At 36.0% G+C, this 26,741-nt stretch overlaps 2 protein-coding genes across 4 annotated transcripts in view; both read right to left on the reverse strand.

The window, feature by feature from the left end:
- Positions 1–4,485, reverse strand: part of LOC127517429 (IQ motif and SEC7 domain-containing protein 2-like) — an 89,565-nt gene extending 85,080 nt beyond the window's left edge. The window contains exon 1 of one of the 3 annotated variants that reach the window (XM_051903022.1): positions 2,723–4,485. In XM_051903022.1, the coding sequence (XP_051758982.1) occupies positions 2,723–3,162 (440 nt within the window). In that variant the 5' untranslated portion in view covers positions 3,163–4,485. The remainder of the gene's footprint in view (positions 1–2,722) is intronic. The other 2 variants (XM_051903023.1, XM_051903024.1) reach the window with 2 other exon arrangements.
- A 1,493-nt stretch (positions 4,486–5,978) lies between these two features.
- The window catches only part of LOC127518030 (membrane-associated guanylate kinase, WW and PDZ domain-containing protein 1-like), a 104,130-nt gene continuing 83,367 nt past the window's right edge, over positions 5,979–26,741 (reverse strand). The window contains exons 14-18 of the mRNA XM_051904312.1: positions 18,044–18,244; positions 16,794–16,861; positions 16,535–16,684; positions 15,783–15,921; positions 5,979–9,970 (exon numbers count right to left, since the gene is read on the reverse strand). Of these exons, the coding sequence (XP_051760272.1) occupies positions 8,883–9,970; positions 15,783–15,921; positions 16,535–16,684; positions 16,794–16,861; positions 18,044–18,244 (1,646 nt within the window). The 3' untranslated portion in view covers positions 5,979–8,882. The remainder of the gene's footprint in view (positions 9,971–15,782; positions 15,922–16,534; positions 16,685–16,793; positions 16,862–18,043; positions 18,245–26,741) is intronic.

Here is a 26,741-nt window from a genome sequence, read left to right on the forward strand (position 1 = left end):
CACCATCAAGCCATCCTAGGTGTATATGACTATCTTTTTTCAGACAAACACAATCCGAGATATATTTAAAAAAATTCTTAGTCCTCCAAGGTTTATAACGGTTGTGAATGGTAGGCCAAATTCTGAAGACAGAAAAAATGCATCCATCCATAAAAAAATTAATCCATATGACTCAGGAGGTTAATAAAGGTCTTTTGAAGCGAAGGGATGCGTTTTTGTAAGAAAAATATCCATATTTAAAACTTTATAAATTCAAATAATGAGCTTCCGGTGGATGACCTTACGCATACTGCGCACGTCAATTTGGGCGGAAGAGCAACCTTTGACCTGACGCGATGACACAATGATGCACGCGGAGGTACAGAGGAGAGAGCAAAACAAAACACTGGTCACGAATTAGAAGTTTAAAATGAAAAATTTTAAAGAGAAATGTTGGAAGATTTCGATATAAGAGAAGAGGAGCTTGAGTTTGTTGCCCAGCCGTATTTGTTTGAACCACGAGAGGCGTCTAAGCTTACGATACTCCTACATCCTGCGTCATACATCGCGTCAGAGGATTACTCATTTGGTGCAAGTCAACTTGCACATTCTGCGTACGGTCTTTCGCCGGAAGCTAGTTGTTTGCATATATAAAGTTTTAAATATGGAACCATTATAAACCATTATAAACCTTGGAGGACTAAGGATATTTTTAAATATATCTCAGATTGTGTTCGTCTGAAAGAAGACACCTAGGATGGCTTGAGGGTGAGTAAATCATGGAATCATTTTCATTTTTGGGTGAACTACTATATTTTACAGAAAAAAAACGTTTAAATGTGTCATTTTGGTGATCAAAGATGAGCTTTAAGGGTTCAAATTATTGACTTTAACCATGTGACTGACACAAATTGTTCAAAAGTTGGACTGTCAGACATTTTTCATGTTCTTCATCCTGTCAGAGTATTTCATCTAATGACATGTCAAAAATGAAGATGTATACAATGAGTTTATTGAGAAATTCTGGGTGGAAAAACTTTTTTAACGTACAAGGGCATCTGCAACCCAGTAGAAATGCTTCCAATTAGAGACGGCAGTGGATGAGAATTATCGGACCAAATCGGAGCTTGAACTTCACTCTGAACACTTCTGAGAAACACAAAACCTATGTTCCCCCAATCAGCCTGGTTTATTTTAGTTTTATTTTGGCTTGTTCTGAACACGATGATTCAACATTGTGAAAGGAGGGTGATGGATTGTTCTAGTCAATAATTTCAGACAAGCGAGGATGAACGAGGCAGAAGATGAACAGATCTAAGAGCTCTCAAGATACTCGAGTACAGAATACAGGGGTTGTGCAGCTGCTGGCGATGAGCGAGCAAACATAATTATATGAGCCGGGTAGAGGGTTGAACTCAATGAGGCAGAGAGGAAGACACACGCTGAGTCTAACGCTCTGTAGCTGCTGCTTTTGTTGACGCCCGGATCACCCAAGGATGCAGAAAAAAACATCTGCAGAATACTTAACCTTTCCCCCACCAACAACAAACTCCATGTGTTTGCTTATTTAAAAATGGAAAAACAAGGAAGCATAAAGCCTGAGGAAAATAAGCAAACAAAATAACCATGAGAGAAGAGGGGGTTTTCAGTTCCAGAGAGCCCCAAAAATGTTTCAACCCCAAAGTTAAAACGGATTGTGCTTTTGTCAAACACGTAGCATATCTCTTCACACAAAAATGTAGACCTCACTTCTGTATAAAGTGTTTTACAATGCTCTATAACCAAACAAAATGGAAGAAACTCAACATGTTCTCAACATGTTCACGTCTCTGCCATTGAATCTCAAGTCTTTCAAGATCAAATCTAAATATTTTTCTGTTTCAGGTTTATAAATCCTGTCATAGTCCAATATTTTTAGTTTTTTTATATATTTTTTCTCATCCATTAGGTCAAACTAGTTCAAAAGAAAGTATATAAAAGTATTATAAAGTATATTCACATGAATCAAAAACAATATTTAATGCATCACCAATCATACTATCTATCATATCATCCTATCTATATCCATGGAAAACAAATAATATAATATAATATAATATAATATAATATAATATAATATAATATAATATAATATAATATAATATAATAATATTTCTCCTTGCAGACCTAAAGACTTGTTGGAGTCTAAGTGAAGTTTAAATGAATTGTTCAAGTCTAAAGGCCTGTTCACACCAAGGACAATAACTATAATGATAACAATAAGGATATAGTTCTAAAAATCATTGTCCACACAGTGAAACAACATCTTTGAAATCAATTTCAGAACTATTTTTTTCCAGCTGATGAATGATAAAAACATTGGCAGCCAATCAGGATTCATCCTGCTTTAAAAGCTTGAGCTTTAAATGCAGCAGACGACAAAATGACAGCAGACGTCGCTTAGAATAAACAAAACGATATCGTCCGCTGGCATAGACACTAATAAGTTATCGCTCTTGGCGTGTCTTAAGAGGCCTTAAGAGTCTCAACTCAATTTATTTGTGACTTAATTGTGAGTCTTAGACTTCTTCTCTAGCACACACACTTTTGTTGACCAGTCTTTGTAATTCATATCAACACTGAATGAACCTCTCATACCACAAAAATAGCACAAATACCATGGGGCAACACAAAGGCCCAAATATCCAATAACCCGGATCAACCCTCATATCATGAGGTTTAACTAAGGGAATGAGGCACTTACTGTTTTCGTAGAGTCGAGGTGTTGTTGGTCCCAGAGCTGTCATTGCGCTCCAGTCGGCCTTTCTCAACAGGGGCTGACCCACATGACAGGCCTCGGGTCAGCCTCGTGTGGGTCCGTCGAGCTGGACCAGGCACCGTGGATGAGGGTATATTACTGCTGCTGTTCTGAATGACACCTCCGGCATTGTGGTTTGGTAGCGATGACGGCTGGCTGGGCTTAGAGCTCTGGTTGTAGTTGTGGTTCTGCGACAGATTCTCGGTTCCCGGGTTCCGGTCCTGCCGCAGGTCCTGGTTCTCCTGGTTGACCCGGTCTAGCTGTGTTTCGAGCTCCTCGATGCGTTTACGTTGCGTTTCTAGAAGTTTGGCCTGGTTCTCGATGATGTTATTGAGTTCCAGAAGGTACTCCACAGCCCGACTTGGGCTGTCTGGGTTGGACTCCATAGTTTGGGCCTTACCCCTTTCCCCCCCCCACCTGATTAGTTCAGTGGGGGGGAGATAAAACAAAAGAGCCTGAAGGTAGAAGCTTGATAGAACTGTCTTTTATCCTATAAGTTGCAACTTGAGTCTCAGCAACCGAAAAACACCAGTAAAGGACATTTGCAGCACCAATGTTATTTGCATCGACTGCGTCTTAATGCTCATCCATGAATCCTTCAATTGTAAAAAAGTATGGGCTGTAACTGCAGCTCTCAGCAAATTAGTTCAAAGGTCAATAATTTGCATCCTCTCTGCTGTGATTGTACTTCAACAAGTTAGTAAACAAAGATGAAGTATAAAGAAAAAGTATGGCATGGACAGTTCTGAGCATCGGCTTATAGATTTTCCAGACAAAAAGATCCATTTGAGTCCATGTGATACATAAGTGATGTAAATAAATGCCTATATTACAGTCAAAAGAAATGACATCTGTAGATCATTTCTACTGTTTCCACAAACCCAGTCATTACAAAATCCAGTCATCTTGAGATTTGCTGTGCTACACACAACTCCCACATGCTGAGGTAGCACGGTGGAAAATAGGGAACAGCAGCAAAAAGATACAAATTTAATCCCTGAAATCCACTAAGATCTGTACAGCTTGAGATAGAAAACATACTGTAAAAATAAAGTCTTCATTAACAGACAAGTGAAATTCTATAACTAATCATAAATGTGAAGTCCAACATCTCAAGACAGTAAACTGCTTTTATACAAAGCAGCAGAAGAGGAATTTGCGATCAATACATTAAAAGTCAATGAAACACTTGCACGCGCTGAGCGCGCGGTCCTCTTCTTCTTCAAATATAGTGTCAATGTATTTTAAAATAAAATGTACATATATGGCTCCCTGTGTTTAAAAAAAATCCTACTTACACCTCTCTTTATTGGCGTTTTCTTTTCTTCAACCCATTTTCATGGGAAGATTTCAGTGCATCTCTGAGCGATCCGCTTTCTTTGTAAAATCTTCCCGTCTTGTTAGTTTATTTTAACCTCGACGTCCGTCGAGTTTGAAAAACAACGTCGTTTAAGACTTAAGGCATTTGTCTTTTCTCTCATACAACAGACTTCTCAAAGACGTAAATCTAAAAGGTGGACCACCTGCGCTAAAGTTCCGCGTTCTTCTGTATTTCCCGAAGTAACCGACGCTTGGTCACTTGACGCGCGCTGATGGTTTTAAAGATGATCTCGCGGATGCTCAGGTTCGTGAGCGCGTTTCTCACCTGACAGATCCAATAGCAACTGGAAGGCAGAGATGCGTTAAACTAGTCTTTCCTGCGCTCGTCACACAGTCAACCCACGCAAGATCTTTTCAGTATACCAGAGAGAGAGAGAGAGAGAGAGAGAGAGAGAGAGAGATTTCAACAAATGAAGCTCGAATCATACAAACATATTAGGCCTACATATGTAATGTAATCATTTGAATAGCCTTACAAAATTACCATAGTAACAATATCTCTAACAAAAATATCTTAGTTATAACAATTATTGTCAAAACAAGAGAATTTTAAGAGATTTTACGTTATGTTTAATAGAACAAAACCGTTTCTTTGTTGGAAAATCCAGTTCAAACTGATAGATTTTCTTCTTTTCTTCTTCTTCTTCTTCTTCTTTTTCTGTTTTGGAAAATGGTAGCTAGTTCTAGCTGGTCAATAGTCATTCAGCTGGTTAACCAGCTACAATGTTCCAAAACCAGTTTCACCACAAGATGGTATGACCTGGTTATAAGCTTAGACCAGCTAAATCTTGTTCTAAAACAAAGCTACCATCTTAAACTGGATTTTCCAGCTGGAATAATCATGAATATTTTGACATGGTAATTGTTATCAGTAAAAAAATATAGCCTACTGTAGGCAAAAAATCAAAGACAAGTTTTTTGGCTTCAGTTTAGAAGGTGATGCTACAAAATGTTAGTTAATTGCACTTATTAATTGACCACATAGAATCTAATAATGAACAGTCTGAATAGTACAAATAGATCTGTATTAATCATGGAAATATTGTACATTAGTACAGAATGGAAAACACATTCCCCCGGTTTCACAGACAAAGCTTAAGCTAGTCCTAGACTAAAATGCATATTTGAGCTGTTTTAACTGAAAGCAGCTTGTACTGATATACCTTAAAATATGTCAGTGTTGCTGTTTTGTCTCAAGATGCACACCAGTAATGTTTTTTTTTTTCTTTTAGTGAACACTTATAAAAGCAACTTAAATGCCCTAATTGAACTAAGGCCTGATCCTGTCTGTGAAACCGAGCCTTTATTTTTTAAGGTGTCCTTGTAATTATACATTTAAGTACTGAGCAATATTAAATAACAACATACATTTACTACATGGTTAGGAATAGGGCTCGGTTTAGGGTTATTTGCATGTAATTATGCATAATTTACTGTTGTTACTACAGTAAGCACATGTAACATAACAAGGACACTGTAAAAAAAAAAGTGTTAACTTTTTATTTCAATTTCAAAAACATCAACAAAAAGTATCTAATAATATCTGATAAATGAATAAATAATACATTATTATTATTATTACATTTTTGGTTGTTGTCTCAAATACTAAAGTCAAGTTATTGCCATATTAGTTATTTTTATATTCTTGTTATGAAGTGCTTTTCAATACACTTTGCTGTCATCTACTGCTCAGGGTAGAAATTACATCCACATGGAGCACACACACGCACACACACACACACACACACACACACACACACACACACACACACACACACACACAAATAAAACAAACAAGAAAAAATGCAGTCCACAATTGATCTCAGGTAGATACATTAATGTTTATTATAACTCTTATATATAATTTGTTACCTGCATTTGGGTTACAATAGATTATAACAATATAATCATAATAGAAACATAATATTATATGTATATATAATTATAATAATATATTTATATTTATATATTTACAATCGGTACATATGGCCATAGACATTAGTATGGACATAAAGACAATGTGAGACTCTAAAATGGACCCTTCGGATTCAACATGTAATAAATATAGTGGCGTAGGATTTGTTAGTGAAAGCTTATGTGGCATTGGCTCATACTCTGAATATTATGATATGTTTAAAGATGCATGGACCACCAACAACAGACTGACTTCATCTTGATCCCAGACCTGCTGGGCTGCACAGAATACACTGCTGTACCAATGATCTAAAATGACAACGCCTTATGCATAGTTTAAATGTGCGTACAAGTTCTGCTAGAGAGAGACACACAGAATGAACAATATTGGGTGATATTTGGGATTGATGACAGATTAGAAACTTAATGATCAGCAAAAAATGAATGAAGGAAAACAACTGATAAGTAGTAGGCACAGTTCTTAGGTTAAATGCTAAAATATCATCAGTATATCTACAGTTAACAAGCGCATAATACAGTCAACCTCTCTCTCACTTTTACTAGCAAGCTTTCACCAATAAAGATAAAGAGAAAGACCCTAGTGCATTAAACTAAAGAGGTTTTTCAGGCTTGGCACAATGCCACTCAATATTGCATCCAACTTATATTTTCAGTACAAATGTTCAGCACAATAGTCCTTTTTGGGTTGACAGGGATAAAACTGCCAAGAGCAGAAAGCATCTCTTTGTCCTTTCTATTAATTACTCTTTATATTTCAAATAAATACAGATACTTCATATGATATTCATATAAACTGTATATTCTCTTTACAGAAGTTGGATTGAGAGAGTTAATCTTTGTATTTGTGTTAATCATACTTTAATAGCTGCAGGAAATGCATCCATATATAATCAATATATTATTTTTCTTGTAAATGGCATAAAAGAAAAACTCAAAAGAAAACCTTTAAAAATATGAATCATGACATTTCATTCTTACTTAATAGAGATTTCTGAGGTCACAGAGACCAAGGTCAGCAGAAGAGTCTTTACAAAGGCAATAAGGGGCATTTTGAAGGTGTATATGGGGCCTAATAATAATAATAATAATAATAAAAAATACAGTTTATATATCTGCTTCCTGAGATGTCAGAGACCCAGAGGGCACAAGATGAATATAATAATAATAATTTATATATAAATGCATGAATAACAAAACATAAATGTCATTATTATAATGGTTTCAGGGGAAACTCCTATTGGAGTGTGACAAATATGTCCTCTTAATAGTTTAAGTTTACATGTTTACACACCATTCACAAGAATGCTGAATTATACAATCATCCTTAAAATGCAGTTTAGCAGAGAACTTAATGATTATTTGAAGGGGAAAAAAGCTTAGCAGTGTTGCACAAATTGTTTAAAGTTAATGTTTCGAACATGAAATCTTGGGTTGTTCAAAAGTTTGGGGTCTAAGATTTTTTTAATGTTTAATGTCTCTTGTGCTCGATAAGGCTGCATTTATTTGATTAAAAATACAGTAAAAACAGACATATTGTGAAATATTATTACAATTTAAAATAACTGTTTTCTATTTTAATATATTTTAAAATGTAATTTATCCTGTGATTCTAATATGCTGATTTGCTGCTCAAGAAACATTTCTTATTATTATCAATGTTTAAAACAGTTTAATACTTTTGTGGAAAGAGTGATACTTTTTTCCCCACATTCTTTGATTAATAGAAAGTTCAAAAGGTCAGCATTTATTTAAAAAAGATTTATGTCTTAAAGTCTTAAAAAAAAAAAAAAAAAAAAAAACCTACTGACCCCAAACTTTTGAAAGGTAGTGTGTAATCATCATTCAATATTTGCTCTGTAGAAATGTAATCATATCATCTTTCCATGGTTTATCTGGAGTATTGTTAAAGATTAAAGAGAGTTCACACAGTGGTACTGAAGAGAAAAAACAGCTGTGCTAAAGGTAAGAAGTGGACTCGAGCTACCGTGAAGGATAATGAGGATATTTGGCCCTAAGCATGATCATTTTGCTGTTTACAAAGTCAACATACTGAACAAACAGTCTGGCAGAAAAGTAAAAGATGTTTTGTTGATCACAGCAGACCTTCTTTGTGGAGGACAAAGTGGAAGAGAAGAAGAGAGATAGGCTTGAGAGAGCAAACTGGAGTGGGAGTGTTCAAAAATTGCTTAAATGAGCAGAGAAAAAAGTGGTATAGCAAAACTCATCATCATCAAAAAGCTGTTTAATGTGTTTCTATGTTCTGGATGGTTGTGCACTAAACTACTTATACTTTAAACTTGGCAACTTACCATTGTGTACTATGAATATTGCTAGCACTAATTTTTTTCCCCTCACTTTTAAATCGCCTGCTAAATGAATAAATGTAAATGTTTGTAAACTGCTTAGTGGCCATATCGAAAGAAGAACAGAACAGCTCTACTAAATTTATAGTGAAAAATTAATCCGTGCATGTTTAATTTAAAAAAAATAAAAAGTTTTAGACCTCGTAATTTTTATTTAAAATGTCATAACTCGATCTTCCAGTGAAACAATAGACTTCTCTCTGCTGTCGTATGGATTTCCCCAATCATTTAGTCCATTTAAACCTCACTGCTTTCTTATAATCGACTGCAAGCTTGCATTCAGATCTGCCTCCATCCAATCAACAATGGTTAAACAGAACCAAGTCTCCGGCCTTCATTTTTTTCTTTTAATAATCTGCTTCACTCAGATGTATGTCACAAAACGGAAAAAAAAACCCATCTGTTTCAACAGTAAAAGAGATTATAAATCATGTTTCTGTTCCTCTACCTTTCCCTACCATTCGTATCCTATCAGGCTCTCTAATGATTCTCTGTGAGCTGGGTTTTAGCCAGGGGCCAGGAAGTGGAGGCCCCGGGGCCCTTTGTGCGGTTTTTGGGTTATGCCTTTCATTCAGATACACAGAGAGACCAGAAATACTGGCTGCAGAAATGCTACACTCAGAGACACTGGCTCCTGACTCGGACTCTGCATAGTCGGACGGCTGAGACGTGAGGAAAGCAAACGGGGTCTGATTTAACTCAGCGTCCCCTGTCGGCCTTTCCGATGAGAGGCCAGATAAGGGTCGAAGTGTGCGGGGCTGAATGTCTGAAGGTAGCACACGGACGCCCATAGAACGCAGGCGCTTATGGAAACTCGTTTCTTGCTCCCCATTCAATTCATCTGGAATCTCTCCCTCAGTTTTTTTGTTCAGCTCCCACTCAAGCTCTTCCTTATTCGTCATACTCTCATTTTCTCTTTCCCATTCCCTGTCGTTCTCCGATTTCCTCTCCTCCCTCTCCCATTCTTTGTCTTTCAGCCTTTCTCTCTCTCTCGTCCACTCTTGTTCAGTCTCTCTCTCCCACTCGTCCTCCTCCTCATCTTCCTCCCACTGCAGTTTCGGCTCAGGAAGTCTCTGGTTATTGATGGTTTGTGTGTTCTTGCTCTTGTCTCCTTCGCTCTTTCTCTCCACCCGTCTCACCCTCTCCTCGCTCTTGCTCCGTCCTGACCTGTCTTCCCTTCTCTCGTTACCTTTTTCCTTCTTTCTCCCATTTCTTTCAACACTTCTCTCCAAGTTTTCTTCACTATGTCCTCTTAGTGTGTTTCTAGGCAAGCTCTGTGACCTTTTGTCTCTCGACCTTCGCCCCCTGCCCTGACTGCTGCCCTCGAGACTGTCAGGGCTCTCGCGGTCTCCTCCGTCACTTTCACTCTCCCTTTGCACTCTCCGCCCTCTGTTGGTCTTCCCTGGTTTTTGAACGCTGGATGTGGCATCCTGTTGAGCACGGCGACGGCCTACTGAAGCCAAACCCGACTGCAGGGCCTGGGGTGAGGAGGAGACGGCTGTGACGTGATCACGGTCTGAGAGTGAAAGCACAGGAGATGGATAATAGTGGAGAGAAAAGAGGAAAAAATGAATAATTTACTCGATTATAATTGATTATAAAACATTATTACATTATTGGAACAAACATTGTTGCAAAGAGTTCAGTGCTTCAGATTTTAGAATGAAAGACAGGATTTGTGTGGGAAAATATTTCAGTAACTCTTGTTCAAGTAAAATGGAAAGTCAATTACGGTTCAGACAGTTATGAAAACCAATCACATCCAATGTTCCAGAGTACTTCAAGTGTTTCACTCGGGTCTTTTGTCACCCTCTTCAGTGAGGACTTTGAGGTCATTCTGAATGCCATGTGCTTCATATTTAAAGCTCTGGCTGACTCATTAAAACTAAAAGCTAAGAAGCTTTGAAATGCAAAAGAGTCTGTTTGATATGCTAATAATGAACCATGTAATTATATTCAATAAGTTATGACATAACTCTACAATAAAAAAAATACAACAAAATCCAAATAATGTGTACAATTAAAATCAAATCAAATAATAAAATAATAAGGGCTGCCAAAGTTAACATCATTCTTAAAAATACTGATTCCAAATACTGAATACTGAAAATACTGATTCCAAAAGGGGGTTCCCCCTTTTAGGGGCAGATTCTTAAACACCTCTGATTGGCCATTGCGTTCACACACTCAAGAGATATGTCTGTGATTGGCTACAAAGATCATTGCTTCAAATACATGCTGTAAATAGACATCTTTGATGCTCGTCACCGATCGCTTACACAGATACACATGAAGCATTTGAAAGCAGGCGTATATCAGCAGATTAACTCAGTGCAGGCTTCCTTCCTTCAATGAGCCGGCATTCGGACGTAAACAAGGAAGCCTGCACTGAGTTCACTATGTATGACAACGGTTCAAATAGTTAAATAAAGTCGTTATTTTTGTTTTGTTTTTGCGCACAAAAAGTTTTCTCGTTGCTTCATAACATTAAGGTTGAACCACTGTAGTCACTCTGACTATTTTAACCATGTTTTTAACCACCTTTCTGGATGTCAAAAGGTGCAATGACGTTGCTGTCTATGTGTGGATCAGATACCCTTGGATTTCATCAAAAATATCTTGTGTTCTGAAGATGAACAAAGGTCTTACGGGTGTAGAACGACATTAAGGTGAGTACTTAATGACAGAAATTTCCTTTTTGGGTGAACTAACCCTTTAAAGGAACACTCCACTTTTTTTTAAAATAGGCTCATTTTCCAACTCCCCTAGAGTTAAGCAGTTGAGTTTTACCGTTTTCGAATCCATTCAGCCGATCTCCGGGTCTGGCGGAACCACTTTTAGCATAGCTTAGCATAGTTCATTGAATCTGATTAGACCGTTAGCATCTCGTTAAAAAATGACCAAAGAGTTTCAATATTTTTCCTATTTAAAACTTGACTCTTCTGTAGTTACATCGTGTACTAAGACCGATGGAAAATTAAAAGTTGCGATTTTCTAGGCCGATATGACTAGGAACTATACTGTCATTTCGGCGTAATGATCAAGGAGTTTGCTGCCGTACCATGGCTGCAGCAGGCGCAATGATATTACGCAGCGTCTCTCACAAATGTCTCTATGGTTGCAAGGCACGCTCCCTGTTCAAGCAGGGGGTCACAGGCGCTGCGTAATATCATTGTGCCTGCTGCACCCATGGTACGGCAGCAAAGTTCCTTGATTATTACGCTAGAAAGAGAGTATAGTTCCTAGCCATATTGGCCTAGAAAATCACAACTTTTCATTTTCCGTCGATCTTAGTACATGATGTAGCTACAGAAGAGTCAAGTTTTAAATAGGAAAAATATTGAAACTCTTTGGTCATTTTTTAATGAGATGCTAACTGTCTAATCAGATTCAATGAACTATGCTAAGCTATGCTAAAAGTGCTACCGCCAGACCCGGAGATCGGCTGAATGGATTCGAAAACAGTAAAACTCAACTGTTTAACTCTAGGGGAGTTGGAAAATGAGCCTATTTTCAAAAAAAGTGGAGTGTTCCTTTAAAAGAACATTTTTTTGTGTGTGTGTGTGAAGAACAACCTAAAAAAAAAAACCCTAAAGAAACTTTCCATGATAAAGAACCTTTTGTGCAATGGAAAGATTCCATGGATGTTAAAGGTTCATGGAATTAGGGTTGTCAAAAGTACCGATTTCGGTACCAAGTCGGTACTGAAATTTTAAAAATGTGACAATAGAGGGTATGCATAGACGTCACTTTCCCGCCGGAACGCACTCCCTCAGCTGGACTGAGTGGCAAAAGAACCTGCTGCATGACTGGATTTAATAGGGGAAACTGCGAAAACGCGAGTAAAACAAACAATTACACTAAAGGTTGGGCTCGAAAGTGTTCCTTATCACATCCAAAGAAACCTAATCCATGGATATTGACATGCAGCCAGGAATTGTGTTTACTGACATTTATATGTGCCTGATTTCGACGCCGGGGAAATACATAAATCAAATCGGTATGTGAACGCTTTATATAACTACAATATAGGTAGGTTTAAATCGGAGTGATCACTTATATCAATGTTATATATTTCATCATATCGTCCAGCCCTAAAACTTGTATAGTTTTTGTCAGTGTTTATTTAAAAACACCCAATTATGCAGAATATAAGATGGTAAATATTTAATTGATGAGTTGTCAACACAATATATAACAATACAATATATAGGGTATGATTTTACCCCAAAATCCAACATTTTGACACAAAATGATAACTGCAAAACATGTTTCTTTGCTTGGAGTCAAGCTGTTTCTGTGAATTGCAGCGACCTATTTGCTTCTTTTTTCTGTAGCATTCAGCAGTCTGTAAAAATATACCTCAGATTTTGTGTCAAAGCTATTTGTACAGTCAGTCGCAAAGCTCTTTCCCATTTTGGATGTGTTTTGTGTGTTTTTCGTGGCATTCATGCTGAAAACCAATGCTGCCACTCAGTCTTTTGCCACTCAGTGGGCGTAACCGCAGTGATAACGGTCGACGGTGATGTCACGTGCATACCCTCTATACCAGCATTTCCCCCTAGAATTTTGATGCACTGTTGAGCAGATTCTTAAACACCTCTGATTGGCCATTGTGTTCACACACTCAACAGATATGTCTGTGATTGGCTACAAAGGTCAACGCTTCAAAAACATGCTGTAAACAGACATCTTTGATGCTCGTCACTGATCGCCGATGATACACACGGGAGTATTTGAAAGCAGGCATCTATCAGCAGATCCCTAATATATCCACTGATAGACGGATCCACTGATAGACGCCTGCTTTCAAACACTCTCGTGTGTATCTGTGTAAGCGCTCGGTGAAGTACAGACTTGGTAGCGAAGTCAATATTTTTGACAACCTTACATGGAATTATCAATGCCTATAAAGAACCATTATTTTTAAGAGTGATGTTAATGTTTTTAAACATATTTAGTGTGCTTGATATTCATATGGTTTCCTGCAGTTTACTTCACTTTCTCAACACTTGTCGGAATAGTCATAATCTTTTTCAATTTCATAACCAAAATAATATAATTGGCTAACGAGCTGACTAATTTTTTAATGACTGTTCCAAATTAGATGATTTAAACAATAATGAAGCCATTTGCAGTCTTTGTGTGGCAGAACTGAATTATCATTCCAAATAAAAAGGAATTAAATAAAAGCGCAACACACCATCAATGGTTGAAATAGTAATGAGAGGGCAAGTTAAGGGCTTCTGCATAGTCATAAGACATCTCTGTAACATATTTTATTTTCTCTCATTAAACAAGTAGCTGAATGCACTGGGAATGAATGGACAACATTTTGAAAGAAAAAAATGTAATAATGAAATTAACACATTTAATCATGCCCCCTGAGCTATAAATTCTGTAATGAGAAATTTTCCTCCCATTAGAGCAACTGAAGCTTGAAATACCCTCTGAATGCTATGCATGTTTGGCATGCTTTTTCTGTCAAAATAACGTAATGTCTCTTAATTACATTCATTTGGTTGGTCTATAAGCATATCATTAATTTGATTATTGAAATTTAAACGATTGACAGCCATATAATATTAAAAATATAATGTAATCAATTGCAATTTTTTAAGTCTAGTGACAGCCTTTAAAATAATAAGTTAATTAGCTTCATCTGGAATTACCAAAAAACATTACAGCTGTTTTTAAACTATTACCTCTTCTGTCATACTGCATCACAAACAGGTTGACATGACAGTGACTCTTGGTGTATTATCAACATATGACAGAGAGACCGGGAAACACGATCAAAGACGTTTAGACGACAGAGAAATATGAGAGAGATGTAGAGAAACAGTAAAATGGAGAACTAACAGGAACAGCTACCAACCGCGTATTTTCTGTCCTTCCAATCACATAGAAACATGGTTCGCCCAGCTTGGAGTTGGTCATACAGAGAGAAAGACTGGAGAGCTCCACTAAAGGAGGAAAAGAGGAAGGGAAAGCCAGAAGAATGAAAACAAGGAGTTAAGGGAGGTGGGGAGGTAGAAAAGTTTCCCTCATGGAAGTTAGAAGGAGAGTGAAATAGAAAAAAAATTAATAAAAAAAATTAATAGGAAATACAGACAATGAAAGATCAAAGATAAAAAAGCAATGAGATAAAAATAAGAATGAAGGGCAAATCAAATGAGATGACCCAAAATTAAAAGCAAATTAGTAGAAGTGAGTGTGAATAATTTGTTAAAAAGACACAAATAATGAAAGGGGAAAATATGAAACCAAAGAGAATAGAAAAAGGGAAAAGTCCAAACAAGAAAGCAGAGAACAGCTGTTAGTAAGCTAATAGATACAGAGAAATATATTTTCATAGGAAGACAAAGATTGTTGTATAAAGACAGATATAGTCTCTGCATAACAGTAACAGTGGCATATATACTTGTGTCCACACCATTCATTAGAGCTTTTAACTTTTGAAATAGTTAACCCTGGGTCATTCTAAACCCCGGGTAAATGTAATCCTGGGTTATCTTAATTCACTTTCACACTGCTCATAATTTACCCAGGGTTAACAATTAATCCTGGGTATTCATGTAGACTGTATCAAGTATACAGAGTTAAGTCAAGTTATAGACTTCTCAGACTATAACGCTAAGAATGAAACGGTCTCTTCTTCAATCCAATTGTTGCATTTTCACAATTTGACATTTGTCCCTTCAATTCTGTCCCCTCCCCTGTTTATATGCAACATGCAGTGTTTCTGTGACTGCCCAAAGCATGTGAATATGAGCCCCACAATTGGCTGTAACATTCTAGCACCGCATTGTTCACACTGTACAAGTATGGCACCGCAATACAGGGTTAACACCACTAAAAAAAGTGTGAAATGTTCCTTTACCCGGGGTTAAAAGCAGGGTTTAGAATGACGATAACCTAGGGTTAAGCACAGTGTGAAAAGCCCTATTGAATTCTACACATTCTATATGCAAGACTACATCTTCAAAATAATTTTTATTGTGAATTATTATCAGTAATATATTTAATTATTTATTTAACATTGATCTATTTTATAATTTTGCTTTAGCTGTTTGAAAAAGTAATAAAGGCTTTGCAATAGTGATTTTACCATGGTTAAGGGGATTTCATGTTAACAATGGCCCTTTACCACAGTTAAACCAGTTACATACAGCCTCTCATGGCTTATTGCTTTGTACATAATCATATTATGTTATTTGATATCTGGTGACTCCATGATCCTAATAGCAATGTGAATATGACCATCATGTTTTAGATGATTTATGATAATGGGTGATGTTCAGCTGCCATCTGACCTGTCGTCTTACCGTAGTCAGGGACGTATCCATTTCCTCTTTTGAACACAAGGTGTATCCTGCTTCCTCCGGTCCGGATCTGCTCCACAGCCTGACTGTGAGTCATTCCTGTTGTACTGTCTCCATTGATCTCCACCAGCTGATCGCTCACCTACAGCATACACAATTACAACAGAAATGAGCCACAATTGTGATTTAGACATTTTTTTAAACCAATTAATAAACATAAACATTCATAAAAGCACTATACGCCTTACATTATAGGACATAAGTGAAATTAAATACAATTAAGAAAATATTATGACAATAGTTTTTTAATTTATGGTGTTTGCCAAGGCATTTTTCAAAACAATCAGACTGACAGTAAACTATTTCCAACACTGATAATAATAAGAAATGTTTCCTGAGCAGCAAACCAGCATTTTAGAATGATTTCTGACGGATCATGTGACACTGAAGACTGAAGAGTAATGATGCTGAAAATTCAGCTGTGTCATCAAAGGAATAATTTACATTTTAAAATGTATTTCAATAGAAAACAGTTATTTAAATGTACAATAATATCTCACAATACTACTGTTTTCACTGTATTTTGATCAAATAAATGCAACCTTGGTGAGCATAAGAGACTTCTTTCAAAACCTTACTTTCAAAATCTTTTGAACTGCATGAATACTGCATTACACTTGCTGTCCCCAAAAAGCAACATTTCGCAGCCTCTAACACACACACATTTCATCTAGATCAAAGCAACACATCGGCACCTGAATTTTGTGGCTGCGTGAGGCCGGTCCTCCTTCCATCAGTCCCAGCACATAGAGGCCCATGTTATATTCACTTCCTCCTCTCAAACTAAAGCCGAATCCAGTGGGCCCTCTCTCCAGTTCCACACTGTAGTACCGCGTGGCATCCTGCTTTGTGTTTCAAAGTGGAAAAAAATATAAAAAAGGAGAAAGTTATTGTTTGTCATTTTTTTGCCACACAGCTTATTTAAAGGCATTGTAAGGTGAAGGTATTGCTCACCTTTGGTTTTGACCTGTGAGATTTCTTGTTCTTATAATCAGAGTCATTATCTGCTCGCTCTGAGGAATCTGAAGGGAGAAAGGTATTAGAATGCATTTTCGTTTTAATATTATTTATTGCTTATAAAAAAATGATAAAATAAAAATTAATTCTTTAAAAAAGTAAAAATGCTAAACAGCATATTGGCTGTTATTATAAATCTAAACTCTTTTCAAAGCTCTAAATCTTTTAAATGTTTCAAGTGAAACATTATGAGTATTCATTAGAAAAAATATTGATAACTTATGTTCTTTTGACATTACATATCAGACCTACATATGTTGATTGACCAATAATAAAACAAAACAAATATGGAAACACCAACTTATTTTGTCTATTACTGCTTTTTAGTAATAGTAATAGTCATTATGTAACTTAAACAATGAAACAACACAAATATGGGGATTAAGCAGTAAACAATAAATAAATAAATAAATAAATAAATAAATAACAAAACAAGTAATTAAGTAAGTCTTTGTCTCAAATTTGAGCTTTCTCAAAGTAGCTGCCCTTTGTCAAGATTCAAGCTCTGAACAACCAACAACCAACTTCATGAGATGCATCCTAGGATACATTTAAACAGTATTGAAGTTGATATGACATTTATGATATTATATATTATACTTGCATATTATACTTTAATATACACTGCCCAGCCAAAAAAAAAAAAAATTGAATTTTAATAGGCACATACTTAAGAGTCTATGGATGGATCATTATTACAGTGATTTTTATGTTTCTAACATGTTACATGATTGGCAACGGTTCTTTTAAATTTACATCAAGAGGTGCATAAATTGTGTTCAAGATCTTGTATTGACAATGCAAGAGTCAAGCACTCTGTAAAGTCTCCTCCAGCACATCCCAAAGACTTTCAATGAAATTAAGGTCTGGACTGGGAAGTGTTAATTCATGTGTGAAAAGGATTTTTCATGCTCTCTGAACTATTATTTCACAATTTTAACTCTGATGAATATTGGCATTGTCACCCTGAAATATGGCCATGATACATGGTTGTTTAAGAAATGAAAAGCATCACACTGTTAGGGTTAAAAGAACCGTTGCCAAACATAAAACATGCTAGAAACATAATAATGATCCATTCATAGATTCTTAAGTATTTGCCTATTAAAATAAACAGCGACTTTTTTTTTGGCCGGGCAGTAAAAATAAAGTAAAGACAATCAACCCAGGTGTAATAATCCACGTACGAGCGCTGGAGCGGGGTACAATGGTCAAGCGGAGTGTGTTTCCAGCCCTCCTCAGGATCTGAGCCAGCTCTCTGTGAGGTAAATTCACCACTGATCTCCCATCCACCGCCTCCAGACGATCCCCAGGCCTGATCTGACCGCTGCGAGCCGCCGGGCTGCCTCTGCGTACCGTCACAAACCTGTGAGGCAGCAGAGACGCTGCTGCAGAACAAAGAGAGACAAATGGTATTAATTAAGAGTGCTGCTTGCCTCTGCAAAACCCAAAACCCGATATCAGGGTGTTTGGGGCATAGAGCATTGTTATGTGTTACTAAGGTGTTTTAGTCAGTTACTAGGGAGTTCTACATGGCTGCTAGAGCACTGCTTAGTAGTTTCTTACTGGCACTGATCTGAGAGAATCAATAATTATACCTCTGATAGACTGTCATTTCATTGGGCAAAGCAGAGTATGTATGAGACAGACTGAAAGAGAAAAGAACGAACAGAAACTGAAGATCTTCAGAAAATTTTGTTTTTGTGTTTAAGTGATGTTAAAAGCTGGATGGCAGAAAATTCAACTGAATGACTCTAAAACTGAAGTGTTCGTTTTTGGGTCCATTCGAACATACCAATATCCCTCATTTCTGTTGGGTCATTAAAGTGTATCTCTTTACAATGGCTAATAGGTTAGATTATTTATTTATTTATTTATTTTTTTTTTTGGCTAATAGGTTAGATTAGCCAGTTCTGGAGACATTGAGAATGTAGGAATTGTTTGTATAATTTATTGTTATGTGTAATTTTATTGTTATGTAATTTTGTTACTGTCTTGCTTTGTGTTATACTTGTTTTTTTTTTTATTTCTATTATTGTAATTTACTTGCCTGTGCAGCACTTTGGTCAGCTTTGCTGTTATTAAATATGTTATATAAATAAACTAAACTGAACTAAAATCATATTGCATTATTTAAATACATATCCCCTATGTGTACAATGAACATGCACAAAGACTTGCAGAAAAACACACACAGTTAAGAATAAAGATGGATTATCTAGAGGAAAGCAGATGAAGAAATCTCTGTGGAGATTTCTCTCTCAGGAGAGGAATGGGAGAGATGATGGATGGAGGGTGGAAAGAGTAAAGTGGGAGGGATTCAAATGGGACAGAGAGAAAGATTGCGAGAGAAAGATAGAGGGAAATTATTCATCAGTGTGGCAGGAAAAAAGTTACTCTCTCTCGCTCAATGTCAAACTCTTTCCAGGGTGGCTTTTAAAGGCATCTATCATTAATACACGGCTGAATCAGAGATTCTGAAGCTGCTAGATCCTCAGAAAATCACACTGAATGTCACCTACAGAAACCTGTGACGCAGCTCGCAGTCAGAATATCAATGCAGATTTAACGCAAATCCTTACAGTCATTAAAATCACAGTCATCGTTCCATTGAAGGTGCTGATATGATGTTAGGGATTACAGACAGATAAGAGATTACAGACATCTGAACTGGAGCTAAAATACAGAAATGAGACATTTTGCAGTCTTTTTTTCATTCTAGGGGTTTACTTGAATTGGTTCATCAAGGTATTCATCCAATTCACATGAGATAAATGCTATCAAATTTTGAATAAAATATAAATATTTGGCAAATACTGATACTGAAATTTATCATTTAATTTATAATTTTTATAACAGCATGTCGACTGTTACTATAAATCTATACTAATTTCAAAGCTCTAAATCTTTACATGCTTCAAGTGAAATCTTGAAGACTTTTTTTTTTACATGCTTTAAATAAAACATGTTGTACATTAGAAAATATAAACTTTAGTTCTTATCAAATTTGGCAAAAAAAAAAAAAGAATGCTGGGAAAATGAACCTTTACTTTCAATATTCAATGTTGATCATCTGAAAACAAAACAAAGCAAAACAAAAAAAGAAACAAAACAAAACAAAAAACAAAACAAATCAAAACAACGAAACGAAACGAAACGAAACAAAACAAAACAAAACAAACCATGGGGACCGAACACCAACTTTTTTCAATTACCACTTTTTTATACTTTTTAAAACAAATTTCACTTAGAAATTAAGTGTATTTTCTTTTAAAATATACTCCTATAATCTTTGTTTCACTTGCAACTTAGACATTTTTTTTTTTACTGTGTAATATACAGAGTCCCACACGACATGCAGACAAAAATATTTAAATCGTGCACTCGTCAGTCGTTTCAGTTAAATCATGGCAACTAATTAAGAATTCGTTTACACGACTTATTAATTTGTTCCCTGGTTTTAGTAAATCATGGCCACGTTGAACTCATTTGTTCCATGAACAAATTATTATATTGTGCGCATGATTTACTTAAAATGAGGAAACAAATTAGTATGGTCACATGGTGACTTATTAGTAAGTCATTAGAACTAATTGTTATTTCAAGCTCTTCATGAGGAGCATCCTGGGATACTTTTAAACAGTACTGAAGTAGATCACATTTATGTTATATACTTGGCTGCTCTTCCTCAACCATCTGGTCAAACTCATCCAATAAATAAATAGTCAAGTATTTCCATCATTCTGACAAGCATATGTATCTGAACACATGCACCTACATTTGCTACAGTTGTTAGTTTGCTAAATCTGTTCTCTAATAAAACCGAACCAGCTGTTGAGTTTTTACTGAAAGTTTCTTGAATCAATTAGTAAGGGTAATGTCTGTGTACATATAAAGCAATAATAATCCAAAAGTCACGTGCAGACACTAAAGGGAAATGACCTTGTAAGTCCACATCTTTGTCCCTAAAGTCAATCTGCCTGTCTCCATTAGCGTGTGCCATTAACGAGAACAGAAACTTGTCCTGTGCCGACCTACTTAGACACACACTCACATACACTCTGTTGGAGGCACAAATATTCACATGCCCACACACATCTCTCTTTCTGTCCTGTCTCTATTTTCTTGGGGATGAACCTCTGTTAGCAGTGTTCAGAGAAACAGAAATCTTCATTGATGTATAATGCTGACTCGCTTTAGCTCAAAGGGAAAAATTCATGCTAAGCCTTTTGATTTTCCCTCCATTCTCCCCAGCCTGAAGGGATATCTGTAAGAACTAGCATTAGCGTCTTGGATTAACATGACCTTCTATTACTTTGCTGGGCCGATGCCAGTGTAAGATCTGCCTAGGAGGTGTTACGCATTACAGATTCTGCTTTTCCTTAAAACACTAATTGACTGAGACCATAATGTTAATGACAATCCAAGTACTATTTGACTTTTAATGTTGCCTGATTGGCAGTCTGGATTTCATGTTAAGTGTCTAAGTGCCAAATTCTACACATTATAATGTTACTCAATATTTTATGAACCAAAAGCAGTTGTAATTGAATCTTATGTGACCTTTTTCCACCCTATTTGTAACCATTAATTTATACGTTAATGATACGGGTAGTCATATGTGGATTAATTGTGGATAAATATGTTTGCTAAATGACATTTACATGCTCATGGTTGGCCAAGTTTAATAATTAATCATTTTGATCTGTTTTTTGGGGGGTTGGGGAGGCATTTTAGTGGTTAAATGTCTGGGCTGGTAAACCCAAAGGCTCAAATCCCATAATGGGAAATATAAGAAGAGGAAAGTGCTCGGAGTTCCCATCACTAATCTGTCTGTGAGTAAAGCACTTACTCCTGATTCCTCTGGAGGGACTGTTCCTGTAATAAAAATAAGTCACTCTGGATAAGATGGCAGCAGTAGCACGTTATGTATAGCCTATATATAATGTTTTCGTAATGCCTTATAATACAGCTTACAATCAGATGTTTGAATAATAACCACAGTTATAATAAAATAAATTATAATACTTATCAAATATACGTACACAAACGTCCAAAAGTTTGGGATCAGTATGTTTTTTTTTTGTTTGTTTGTTTTTTTTTTGTTTTGTTTTTTTAAAGAAATTAATACTTTTATTCAGCAAGGACATTAAATTGATCAAAAGTGACACTAAAGACATTAATAAAGTTACAAAAGATTTCTATTTGAAATAAGTGCTGTTCTTTTGAATTTCCTAATCATTATGCAAAAACTATAATGGTTATAAATATTAAGCAGAACAATTGTTTTCATTATTGATAATAAGAAATGTTTCTTGAGAAGCAAATCAGCATTTTAAGAAAGATTTATGAAGGATCATGTGACACTAAGACTGGAGTAATGATGCTGAAAATTCAGCTTTGCCATCAAAGGAATAAATTACATTTTAAAATATATTAAAATACAAAACAATTATTTTAAATTGTAATAATATTTCACAATATTAATGTTTTTACTGTATTTTCAATCAAATAAATGCAGCCCTGGCAAGTATAAAAGTCTTTTTTCAAAAACAATAAAAAATCATACTGACCCCAAACTTTTGAATGGTGGTGTATATTTTTATGACAATGATATTTTTTGTGCACATTTCCCATTGTAATTTTGTATCTTATATGCATATTTCTAGAATCTGTGTTGGAAAAAAGCAGCCTGTCATTGTAAATATGGAATTGACTTGATTTAGGTGACTTTATATTAGTGAGATTCAGATAATCATTCTTGTATTACAACTCATGAATTAAATTATGAATTATATTACATTATTGTCAAAGAATTAGTCTTTGGAGATTCAGTTACTGTGGCTTGAAAATTATAAATGACTGTTTTATTTCCTAATGTGCTATTAATAATACATAGATGTTGTGAACTTCTTCGTAAATACATTTTTATGACACATAAAAATATGTTTCTAACATAAAATGTATGCATTTTTGTGGCAGAGAAAGTAAAAATCTGAACTACTGGTCTGACCAGCAGCAGAGTTCAGTTGTGGAGTTCTCCATTATATAGACACAGGATTCAAGTGTTATTACAGCATCTGTTGTGACAAATTACTAAATGAATAACTAACAATGAATAAAGTCCTTTCAATATGAGAAAGTGTGAAGCTGAGAAAAACAGACAAGTAGAGTTACAAAATGAGCGGAGGACAGTTGTAATCATGTCTGTCACTGAAAATCATTAGTTTTCACACAATGCCGCATCCAGTGTGAGTCATACAGATTCAGCCTCCGGAAACACTTGAGCGCTGAATGAGAGTGCTGACGTATGTGTGTGAGTGTGTATAAAGAGCAGAGCACATTTACATCTGTTCAGAATCATTGTTGCTAAGACAACGTACATGAAATATAAACCACCTTTAACCTCTTAAACTTTTTCATATTTCATATGTTCGACCTCTCATGCCTCTTTATTTCTTGCCCTTCATCTTTCTTCATTTGATCTCATATCATCTGTCACTTCCTTTTCTATCCATTTCTTTACATTATCTCTCCATCTAATCCCTCCATCCCCCATCTTTTGCTACTCTTTCAGTCGAAGCAGCTGTTCTGTTGAGTCAGAATCATTATATAGGCCATCAGACTCAGAAAATACAACCTGCATGTAGAGAACAAACTAATTCAGCTATAAACAAATTGCATTCTGGGTTCAAAAAATGTACTTTTTGGTGCCAATGCCAATGGCGAGTGAATTGGCAAAATTTAACGATGATTTTTTCTTACCAGTCAGTAAACTGTGTTTTGAAGTATTTTAAATAACATATATAGGCTCCATTTTGTGTCCTCATGACAGTCAGTTAGCTATTTTTCAGTACATGTGTTATGATAAAGAGTGCAAGTCATCGTCTCTCAGCAAAATGACACCTGCCACAAAAACATCAAAACGATTTGTGATTCTGTTACTCACTGTGATATGCATCACCACATGGAGTTCTGGAAGATTTAAAAACTAATGATACAAGTTATTTATGATAACCTGCTGATGGTAAAATCATCAGAAGATGCACAAGTTTCAAGATGTTTTCTTAAGTAGATTTAAATTGTGCACATCATTTGCAGACTGTGAAACGGAACAGGGAAATTAATTAAATGAAATGAGTTTGTTTCACTCAAATAATAATGAAAGTTCATTGTACTTAATAGAAAAAACTTGCGCAAACTCAAACTTTCCTTGTAGTAAGCTGAACTTAATATGATTGAGTTGAGTTGCAGCAGACTGTATAAATAAATGATTTATACATCAGACTGTATAAATAAATGTGGAAATTGTGTTATTTTGTGTGTTTTTGAACAAGATTAACATAAGGAGACATAAGTTAATGTTTAATGTTGTGTTATGTTGGGATTTACAGGAGGTTCTGATATGTTAGTTTTGTAGGGTTACCATTGTGGTGAAGAGTAGAGCCTGTGGTTAAGTTGCGGATGGGCTGCAAAACTTTTAAAACCTCATATACTGTATGTTGTTTGATTATATACATGCAAGTATATAATGACAGTCTCTTTGATAATTATAATAATGTGTTATTTGCTATCTAACGTTCAACCAAGATCTGAATGTCATGTTTATGTAAATGAACTGTATGTAATTAACATTATGATGAGTGGGGTGAGGCTGAGAACTGTGGGTGACATGATTGCTAATGAGAGACACATGTACACCACACTGGCCTTGCTCCGCTTCCACAGTTCTCAGCCCCACCCCACTTGTCACAAAAATTAAGTAGTTCTACTAACTTAAAAAAATGAGTTAGTTTACTTAAATGTTTTGAGCTAATAAGTTTTCTCAAATGTTTTAAGTATTCTGAACTTATTGAGTTTTACAGTGCATCTGTGAGGGTCAAACTATCATTTATATAATTCAATTTAAATCATGTATTATGTTGCATTTATGAATAATAAATAATGCATCAATTGTTGGTTTTATAGCATTTTAAAGGTGAGTGTTTTTTGTTTGTTTGTTTGTTTTATGAGACTTATTAACTGAAGGTGAAGTGTGTAATTCCTGAATTGCAAATATAACTGCTTTCAAAAAGGCTTCTCAAACACTCCTGCTATTGCTCATACAAACAGATTGTCCTGTCCCAAACCAAAATGAAATCATCCTACAAACCTATATGACTTTCTTTCTTTTGTGGAATATAAATATATTTTAAAAAGGTTTGAAATGACATGAGGGTGAGTAAATGATGAGAGAATTTTATTTTGGGTGAAACAAGAATGATGCTCTGTTAAGATTTGCTTTGATAGCTGAAAACTGTGTAACAATATTGGGCTTGAAGTATTGTTGTCATATGCTTTCCCACAGTAATGCCGACAAATGGGCCACAGTGTAAGACACATAGACACTTAGCCTTGATACCCTGGAAAGCACTGGACCACCTTCAAACAGGCAGTAAGTTATGGAGTAAAGCTGAACCATGTGAACAGCACAAGACACTTCTTATTCACATGTACACATATATAATTTTTTAAAAGACCTGACTGTAAGATTTTTTGAAGCCATCTACATATGATAATGTACTCCAACAGAGATAAAATTCACTTTTAACAAATATACATGTGAGATTTATAGTGTTCCAAGAAAATATAGCAAAAATATTGATGACTCTTTCTGCACTACACAGATTTCTGTCAAATCAAATGCTAGATTTGGCTGTAGGCACAAGGCTGTAATCACAGCCATGCTTAAATTCAGACCAACAACATGATTGTGAGTGTGACACTGCTTTTATACACAGGTAAACAACAAAAAGTTAATATCGAGCAGCTATTGACACGATTTTGATACTGCTTGTTACTTTGTCTTTGCGCCACCAAATTAAATAGTTCCAATCAAAGTCAAAACAGAATGAACCGTTGAGTCGAACAAGCAATATACAGTAGTAAAGTTTCATTCCTGAGTGAATGTGTTTTTGAACAAATCAGCTGAGTGAATAATTCAATAGCCTCTTTCACACATACAGGGCCAATTTTAACGATCTAAGCACACGGTCTAAAGCGCTCGGCGCAAGTGCATTTAGGACGTGTCCGAATCCACTTTTGCTAGTTTAACGATGGGAAAAATGGTTGGCGCATGGTCTAAAAGGGTTGTCCCTATTCTCTTAATAGTAATAGGTGTGCTTTGGCCGTAATGTGCTATAAACCAGAGTCTCGTCTCCCATTCCCTTTAAAAAACAGATACGCTCGTGCCAGGGCGAATTCCATATTAACATGGCAGCATTTGCAAGCGGAAAAACCGAACGCTTCTCTAGCGAGGATACGGATCTGCTCGTGCGCGAGGTTTTTTATCTTTATGCACACAATAATAATCTTTTACATTGTGATCCTTTTATTTTTAATATTTGGCATGTTTGTGTGCTGCTGCGCATCTCTGTGTGTGTAATAAGCAAAGTGTACGCACGCCTATAGGCACACCATTGACTTTAGACCTGATTTTTGTTGGTCAATGGCGCAGTCTATTTCAGTTACCTCAAAATAGCAACGCACCAACAATGCGCCTGAACACACCTCGTTTTCAGACCAGCACGCCCATGGGTGCACAAATGAGAGCAAATGCTTTTGCTATTTAAACAACGTAGTGCAGGATGTGAAAATGATAACTGCATCAGGCTGAAACTAGCAAAAAACACTTGCGTCGTGCCTGGCACCACATTGCGCTGAGTGACCATAGTCTTTAATGGTAAATTACCATTAAGAGATCATGGGCCAGATTTACTAAACAGGGCAAATTAGCGCAATTAGAGTGCAATTCTAAAAAAAAAAAAGCACCAATGGGAGTGGAAAGCTCTGCGCATGATCTACTGACGATGTGAGCATTAAAGAACACAGATGCAGCAATCTACC

This window comes from Ctenopharyngodon idella, chromosome 8, assembly GCF_019924925.1.
Source record: "Ctenopharyngodon idella isolate HZGC_01 chromosome 8, HZGC01, whole genome shotgun sequence".
Classification (NCBI taxonomy): Eukaryota; Metazoa; Chordata; class Actinopteri; order Cypriniformes; family Xenocyprididae; genus Ctenopharyngodon; species Ctenopharyngodon idella.